At 55.1% G+C, this 8,987-nt stretch overlaps 1 protein-coding gene across 3 annotated transcripts; it reads right to left on the bottom strand.

Moving 5' to 3' along the window:
* Positions 1–5: 5 nt before the first annotated feature.
* On the bottom strand, positions 6–5,344 carry CYREN (cell cycle regulator of NHEJ). Of its 3 annotated transcripts, none has more exons than XM_079932157.1 (4): positions 5,099–5,344; positions 3,714–3,974; positions 2,679–2,754; positions 6–1,802 (listed from the first exon to the last, which is right to left on the bottom strand). In XM_079932157.1, the coding sequence occupies exons 2-4, from the start codon at positions 3,845–3,847 to the stop codon at positions 1,554–1,556; spliced, it is 459 nt and encodes a 152-aa protein (XP_079788283.1). In that variant the 5' UTR covers positions 3,848–3,974; positions 5,099–5,344; the 3' UTR covers positions 6–1,553. The 3 variants fall into 3 exon arrangements, with proteins under 3 accessions (XP_079788283.1, XP_079788282.1, XP_079788281.1); XM_079932156.1 differs by having other exon boundaries at positions 5,052–5,344; XM_079932155.1 differs by having other exon boundaries at positions 4,895–5,344.
* Between the last annotated feature and the right edge of the window lie 3,643 nt (positions 5,345–8,987).

Genomic DNA, 8,987 nt, shown 5'->3' on the forward strand with positions numbered 1-8,987 from the left:
GGCTGCTGTGTCTTCTCGGCCATCCTGCTTCATAGCTAATGCTGATCTCAAGACTAGCAGACGGGACCCACCGCGGAGGGAGTAGGGCACCCGACGTCAAGGACAGGCAGCAAGGGCGGCCAGGGCTCCCTCGGCCACTTAGTGTAGGGTTGTGCGTCCTTTGGGACTTTTAAGGTTCCCAAGGTCACCCTAAAACCACACAGCTCATTGTCACAAGAATTCCTGCTTTAACTAACTGATCTGAGCAAGCCATTCTTACTTTATCCTCAGAACAATGGGGAGATAAGGCTTCCTGTCATGGGGCCAGATTTCCAGTACAAGTTGCCAAACGCCAGACTGGAACCCAGTGAGGGTTTATGAAGAAACACCTCAGGGTCCCTGGGGGCCCTGCCTGGCAGGCTCCCCATCTCCATCCAAGGCGGGTAGAACGCGATGAGCCCCTCACCTCTGACAACGCTCCCAAAGGCCCAGGAATAACCTGAGGGATTCACCGAAGACAGAACACATGGGCACAAAGAGCAGCCTTGGTGGCTTTGACGGTTCCCCTGAAAAGGCTCCCGGCTCCCTGAAGGCTCCCTGAAGGCTCCCTGAAGCCCGACAGAGCAAGGAGTCAGCGGGCAGATCCCTCCCAGCACGTGACCTGGGAGTTCAGGAGCCGAAGACACCGGGTCCCTGGTCAGGAGAGGAAGGTGAACAGGACTGAACGGTTCCACATCCACGTGAATGCTGCATCCCTCACCTCTCACCCCGGGCCCAGAAAGGATACAAGCACAACTCACGCACTGGGGAACTTTGTGTATTTTTCAGCACCTATATATTGAAAATCTGTACAGCACGTGATTGCCTCATCCTATGCCTGTCAAAAGCCACACTGAATACAGAAGCAGAAACACGGACTCTAGTGTGATGTCTTGTCCTTGGTGTCTCCTTTGGGTTCCTGTCCCACTCTTGCTTTCCGACTGTCCAGGGACCAAGGCCGAGGCCACCAAGTGGAAGAAAGGTGGCAGCTCGGGGGGAGGAGGCCTGATTGGTCAGGAGGCTTCCCAATCTGTACGCTGAGCCTCAGGTTCCTGGACGGAGCCCAGCACTGTGGCAGGATGTCTGGTTCAGGGCTGGACGAGCAGGGGCTCACAGACTGATCGAATGCCTCGTGATGAAGGCTATTTTTAAAATAGCCTTCCTCCTTAGGGAGGCCAAACAGTAGGAATTCCAGTGTACTTAGCAGCCATACTTGTTTTTCTTTAAACATTATTAAGTTGACTCTTTGGTTCCAGTAAATTGACCACCACAACCTCATCTCCCTGGAACCAGGTAACTGAACACAACAGACTGTGGGGATCCCAGACCCTCTGAGCAAGGAGAGAGCACAGTGCAGGGAGGATCTCTAACGGGAGCTCATTCTGATTCCTCACTTCCCAAGGTGAATCTGTGCAGCCCAGAGAGGCGCAAAGCTGGGAGCAGAAGCCGTGACAGTCTGAGGGCAGCGCCCAGGCCAAGAGGGAAACCCCGCTTCCTTCAGCCACTCTGGGCAGAAAGTCCTGGAAGTTTGTCCCTTAGCTGAAAAATATCTCTCTGACGTATTTTAGCGCGTCCTGGTCCTCCTCGAGTTCTCTGCCGCAGGCCGAGTCAGAACCCGCAGGCCCCGGAGGAGGGCCGTCTTCCCCACAGTCCTCGTCCTCGCTGTCCTCGCTTCTGCTCCCGCGGGGACTCGGGGACGGCGGCGCTGAGCTGGCCGGGGACTGCTCTGGCTTATCAGCGCCTGCCAGAGGCAGCTGTTCCAACGGCTTTTCCTGTTTTCGGCCCTGCCGAGTAGAAGCAATGGCAGGCAAAACAGACGGGGGTTTACTTCCCTAACGTGCTGGTTTATCTGTCGGTGATGCAGAACATGCCCAGAAGCAACTGTGAAGCCAGCACCGGACGAGTCAGGCCCTGCCCCCAAATCACAGATGGCCCCTCCCTCCCTTCACCCGACCCCTCCCCTCCCCGCCACCCCTTCCCAGATGGTGCAGAAGTAGAGACCAGCTTGGGAGAGCAGCGGCAGGGGCCTGAGGAATAGCGCCACAGGAAAGAAAACTAGAATAAATGTACGTGGAAAGGCGGGGTGACAGAATGCAAGGAGCACAGGAGACGAACCCCGAGTGCGGGTCTTAGCCTCTCCCTTACTGGCACCAAATCACTTATTGTAACTAATAATAATATCTATCAGCAGGTTATTGCAAGGAATAAATGCGATAGGAATATATAAAAGTCCCTGAGCAACTATCAAGTACTATCAAGTACTACCAACTATCAAGTACAACTCTAAAGTGGGACAGTTATCATTCGCTTCCGGAAGCCAAGACACTCAGCGGCGTGGTGCTCCGTACGGCGCTCAGAAGTCACCTCGCCTGACTGAGACCCTCCAGAGAACATGAGCAGTTAACGACTTCTGTCCCGTCCACACGCCACCAGCACAAAGTCACCCAAACAGAGAGGGCTGCCCTCCCTCGCACAGCTGCGCCCTCCCAGGTCTCCAGCCCCAAGTGGGTGCCCACCAACCAGGGAGCGGGCTGCGGATGAGTGGGCTCCTGGCCACCCCAGCAGGCAGGGCTCCTGTTTTATTAGCATGAACCAGGCCCTGGTCTAGTTTCTGCCCACCAAGAGTTTCTGGTCATAAGAAAAGACACAGCTGACTTTACCTCAATCAGGATCCCCAGAGCAACGTCTACGATTTCAGCTTCATTCATGCAGTACACAGTCCTCACGGCAGGAAGTCTGAAAGAAAAGCACAAAGCTAGAGATGGCACGGAATCACCAGGAGGAGAGAATGAGAGCAAGAGCTGCATCTCAGGGCCTGCCCACCAGGGGTGAGAGCAGCAGCTTCCCCAGGGCACCAACGTGGCTTCTGCATCCTTGTAACCAGTGACTGGCACAGGGGGTTCTCGGGGCAACAGTGTGGGGCTTCCCAGCCTCCACCAGCTCCCCTGAGGATCTGGAAACAGGGCACGATGGCCGGCTTCTGAGAGTCAAACTCACACACACGGTGGATGCGAGCAGATCGAACAAGCCAAGACACAACCCACCCCCCTCCCACCGCAGTGCATGAACACAGTAAAGGAGGGCGGCACAGACCAGAAATCGCGGCTGGCCAATGAAGAAAACTTAGAAAGGGAAGGGCAGAGAGGGACAGTGAGCGCCTGGGACCACGAGGGGAGAGGGCAGGGACATCCCCTCCGTGGCAGCCCAGAAACCCCCGCCACTACCACCATTCAACTAACCCACCCCATGGCCTCTGATCTCAGGCCGGCACAGTAACCTGCAGCTTGTCCACCTGTCCCTGAAGATCTACTCGCAAGGAGTCGGGACCACCTCGTCACTCATCTTGCCCAGTGGATGGTCACAATTTCTGTGGCAAGAGAAGAGACTGGCAATTTGGACAACTGGCGTCTGAGAGCTTGGCTGGTGTGTGTGACCCGAGAGGGGGAGCCGCTATCCAGGAGCTGACAAGTGAGGGTCTGGCGGTGGAGATTCACCAAGAGAGGCAGAAGCCGGTGCCAGTCTGGGAGGGCACAGCTCACTTCCTGTGCACCCCCCGAGAGCTGATGAGAGGTCTGTGGACTGAAACACCCCACCTCACCGTTCTGCCAACACGGGAAGAGTGGGCCCCGGCAACTGTGATGTCCCAAATCCCTCCCCCTGTCCTAATTCCCCAGGAGGACCAGAATCTGCCCCACCTTGCTGCAGCCACTGGCACCGTGGCTGTTCTCCTCTTGGGGGTCTTCACCTGCACCGTCCTCTTTTCAGCCACCTGGGCTGTCATCCATGCGGGAAGCACCCTTTTTTTATTCTCAGATTTTAAGTCTTCCATCTCCCTAGTCTCTCATGAAGAGGAACCAGGGCCCAAGCTTAATGACTTCAGGACAGCAAATCCCACTCTCTCATCACACCAGGAATTATAGGTCTGTTTGTCCTGAATGGGAGTCCAGCTTTAATTCCTACAAAGAAAAACAAAGACCAGTGAATTCTAATCAGCGAGAATACTCCCAGGCATCAGCCGAAATTACTGGTCAGGGCAGGGCCCAGGAGACGCAGATGTGCCGTTCACAGGGCATGAAGGGGCAGGCGAGGGGCTCAGGGAGAAGCAGCCCTCCACGCAGGGCCCAGGGACCCCACCGGCAGCCAGGCCCAACGCCTCCAGGAGCCTCTGCACTGAGCCATTCCACACGGGAGGAGTGGCATGAACACCCTCCCCGGAGGAAAGAGGGAGGGAGGTGCCCCTGCTCCTCTCCACCGCAGAGGCTCACGGTCCCCAGGGTGTCCAGACTACCCTACCCTTAAGACACCTCTCCAAGATCTCTCCCCTGTTTCTCCCAACCACAGACTTCTCATTCCCTCTTCTGGGAGCGGTTATAAGAAATTCCGAGGCCATTTCGATTCACAATGAGGTTTCACCGGCCAACACCCACTCCCTTACACCAAAGATACTTCTGACCCGTCAGATTTCAGCCAGCAGTAGGGTCAGGAATCCAGAAGCTGGGGCGCCGGGCTGCGGGGAGTGTCTCACCTTACCGGGCCTCTCCCCACCCGCACTGGATTCCTTCCACCTCAGCCCCTCCTCCTAAAGCTCAGCCCCGACCCTGTGTCTCAAAGGGTGCAGGGCTCCACCCTCCACTTAGCAGTTAACCCTGAAGGCAGCTGCGGGCGCCTTCTGCCTAAATTCAAGCGGTGCTAATACTCATTCCCACATCTAACGAGCACCGCTAACCGCCCGGCACAAACAGCGCGGCGGTCGGTGCATACACTGATTTGACCGTGAGGTAGATATGCTGAAGCGTATTTAACAGATAAGGAACTGAGACTGAGCAGTATGCACAAAGTCACAAAAAAGTTTGAAATGGCCGGCCGGGACACGCACCCGGGTCCTCCAGACTCCGCCGGCTGGGGGTGGATGAGGGCCTGGGACGCCCCGGCGCGGCCCCGCGGGCGCGTGCCCAGCCCAGAGCTCCCGATTCTCAGCCGCCGCAGCCCTCGGGGACCCCGCGCCGTCCTGGCGCGACCAGACCGGTGCCGACCTGTAGGAGGGCGAGGTGGGACGCGCGGCAACCACGCGGAGCCTCACCGGCAACAGCACCGCCCGCGTCCCCGGCGCTCCTCCAGCAGGGCTTCCTGCCTCCGGGCCCGCGCCCCCTTCTTGGCTTCCGGGGCGGGTCCGGGAGTCTGATTCTGGGCGGTAGTAGGGAACTCGGAGCCCGGCCGGCCGGGCTCCGACCCCGCGCGCACCGTGACCCGACCCCGCGCGCACCGTGACCCTTCCCCCGGCTCGGCCGCATCCCCGCACTTCCGGCTTCCGGCCGCCCGCGGGCGCGGAGGCCCTGGCGCGCCCCCTGTCGGCAGATCGCGTTGTCTGCGCCCTCGGCTGTAGAGCCCTGACTCCCCAGCTGATGGGAGACGCCGGCCCCGCTGTCCCGGGTCCTGACAGTCTCTCCTTGACCACATCCAGGTCGGGCTCCTCTCTGAACTCTTCTCAGCTAGGCCCTGCCTTTTGGACGTCCGTGTGCATCTCCAAATTGTCCATTTTTAGCAAGAATACTGCTAAGTTGATCTAACCAAAGTCCACCCATCCCCCGCATCTGATCATCACCCGCCACCATCTTCCAGGTGGTGTCTAATCACCCGGCCGCCCTCAGGAAGAATCCTGTTAGGTCAATTTAGCCAGAATCCCCTCTTACTCCTATGTTTCCTGTTAATAATCATCCATCCACCGACCCCCCCCCACACCCTGCCACTTTTCTTTGTATTGGGAGTTGAGCACAACTTCGCCCCCACTGCAAAACCCTACTGAGTAGCCCCCTCGAATAAAGTTTGCCTTACTTGTCTTTAACAAGTGTCATAAATAATTTTCAACAATATTTTTTCTTTAACAGTCCCCAAACGTGGCTCCATTTGAGGCTTGCTGGATAGACTCTGTTAAAGTGTCAATTCCCAGCCCTCGCCCCCCACCAGAAATTAGGGGGAGGGGATCTGCATTTTTGAAAGCTCTGCTGGGGAAGGGCAGAGGCGCAGTGCTCCCTGCTGGAGGCGTGCACTCCCAGGCAAGGGGGGTGCAAGGTGAGCCCCCCACCCCCGGCTGCAGGAAGGGAAATTAAAGATTCTGTTTACATTTCAAATTGGCCAGAGGTGTTCTGTGAACAGGGCTGCTCCACGAGGCTGCCCAGATGTCCTCACTGCTTTGCTTTCAGCCTGATGCTGAGCACTGCAGTTTACACGTGGAGTTAGCATCTAGTTTAACTTAGAATCACACAGGTTGAAGTAGCTTAAAAGACAGACAAAAAAAAAACCCAGGTGGCACACATCACTAAAAACACAAGGACAAGTGCAGATGGTGAAACTTCTACCACATTTTGAGGCAAAAGGATGATCAGAACCAACCATCTACCCCCCAAAATGCAAAATTATCAAGACAGCCATTTGAAATGTGACTTACAACAAATCAGCTAATAATAGAATAATTACTCTCCATACGCTACAGGTGCAGGATAGGGGAGTGTGATCCAGAGTTTGGAGAATCCAGAGCCAGGAGTTCTCACTTCCAACTGTGTGTGCCTTTGGTTTCTGCAAAGCATTTTCACCCCATACTAATCTTCAATCCTAGGGAAGTAGGCTGGTCCAGCAAAGTTTAAATCAATCAAGGCTTAAGGAGTAAATCAGTGATTTCAAGTCACAAAACCAACCTGCTGTGCATTGGGGTAATTTAGCTGCGGGCTGAACCTGGGCTCCGCCTCCAGCCTCTTCAGGAGGCCAACCCTTCCAGGCAGGACTTGCTTCTCCTCTGATTCCCTAAAGGTTCCAAAATCACTGACCTCTAGGGTCCTCCGCTCCCACGGTCTGTGAGCCAGGACAAATCCAAGTCTGATGGGTGGAGATGCATCATTTTGTTTTAATAAAGGAACAGAGAACACTTGCCATCATGAGAACCACTCCCTCCACCTTTTTCTCAAAAACCTTCTCCCATAGCCAACCGAAAAATGGGGTCTGAGGAGCAGGAAACCCATCTGCATAAAAAACATAAAAAACTGTGTGAAAGGCCAAATAGGGATGAGAAACCCCAGCTGTGGGATTTGAATGGGTGGGAATCAGCTCCTGAAGCATTTTGAATGCTGAGTTCAGGGAGTCTGAGGTCTTGGAGCAGAAGCAGGCAAGCGCACACAGGTCCCAAGGACGAGGGGAACGCACCTCACTGTTCTCGTGCAGCCCAGCCCAGAGCCAGGCTACACCTGCGCAGGCTTGGGGGCCTGAGGCTGGACTGGCTTGATAGTTTTCATCTAGTTGCCCTTGCCCAAGCTAGTGGAGGAGTCTTGCTGGCATTCTCGGGTAGATGTCAAGCAGGTATTGTGAAGATGTGAATTTTTTTTTTTTTTTTGGCTGTGTTGGCTCTTCATTGCTGCACGTGGGCTTTCTCTAGTTGTGGCAAGCCGGGGCTACTCTTCATTGTGGTGCGCGGGCTTCTCATTGTGGTGGCTTCTCCTGTCGCGGAGCATGGGCTGTAGGTGCGCGGGCTTCAGTAGTTGTGGCGCGCAGGCTTAGTTGCTCCGCGGCATGTGCGATCTTCCTAGAGGTCAAGACAAGGGCTCGAACCAGTGTCCCTGGCATTGGCAGGCAGATTCTTAACCACTGAGCCACCAGGGGAGTCCCTGAATTTAAGTTTTTGTTTTTGTTTTTTTTGCAGTACGCGGGCCTCTCACTGTTGTGGCCTCTCCCGTTGTGGAGCACAGGCTCCGGACGCGCAGGCTCAGCGGCCATGGCTCACGGGCCCAGCCGCTCCGCGGCATGTGGGATCTTCCCGGACCAGGGCACGAACCTGCGTCCCCTGCATCGGCAGGCAGACTCTCAAACCACTGCGCCACCAGGGAAGCCCTGAATTTAAGTTTTGACATGCGTTATTGGAGGATGAGAGCTCATCTTGGAGGGGTGAGGAAGTGGGACAGGGAGGAACACCAGGATGAATGCATGCTGACAAGCACTCAGGATGGGGTGGAGGTCAGAGAGAGATAGGCCAGGAGGGGACAGGGTGGCCCGCTGCACAAATCGTACTTGCTAATTTCAAAAGGTCAGAGGTTAATGGTGTTTTGGTTTTGTGTTTTTAGGCAGCTTCAAAGTGATGTGGAAGCCCCACCTCAATCCCTCCTGGTGGAGCCTCAGTCACATCAGCTGTGAGCCAAGCTCAAAACAAGAGGGAGACAGGTATCCAACCCAGAGCATAAAGGAAATGAGAGAAGAGACCGCTCTTCAAGTGTTTTCTACAAACCTTAAAGACATTTCAGCAAACTGTGGAGACCGTATTGAGAGGAGAGAATGGGCAGTAAGACAGAAACTTCGAGATGGAGAGAGGAAAAGCTAAACAATGAATTCTCTCACTCAAATGAAACACATGACCACTTTTTAAATGTCCTACAGAATCACTGGGAGAGATCAATAAGGTTGCTCATTCAATGCAGAAGATGGGAAAAATTATAAATGGAAAAGTCTTGAGTTTGTTCATCTGAAGGAGGATTACCAGGTGGAAATGGGTAACAATGTGTAAGTGACTACTTATCACTAAGTCTCTGGTGTTATCTCATAATTGAGCCACATAAACACCTCCCTGCTTTCCTCCCAACTCCCAGCAGATCGGAGCCAAAGCTTTAGTACCAATCTCTTCATGATTTTCCAAAAGTAGGTAACTGGGAGCACTCCCACAGCAGACCTGCACCCCGGATCTGGGCTGGAGCCTCCGCAACAACTATTCTGAGCAGCTTGGTGACAAACTGCCCCTGTCAAGTGTCAGAGCCCGAGGTCCAGGCCTGAAATCCCACCGCCTCAGGTGGAAATGCAAGTGGGAGAACGGAGTCATTTTCTTGTTCCTCTCCACCCCGTGAGGGCATCTGCCTCTTCAAGGTCCCACCCCAGCCAGGGAGCAAAGGGCCGGGCTGTGGACACACGCGGATGGTGTGAACCCTAGGTTCCAGGCC

This window comes from Stenella coeruleoalba, assembly GCF_951394435.1.
Source record: "Stenella coeruleoalba genome assembly, chromosome: 9".
NCBI classification, from domain to species: domain Eukaryota; kingdom Metazoa; phylum Chordata; class Mammalia; order Artiodactyla; family Delphinidae; genus Stenella; species Stenella coeruleoalba.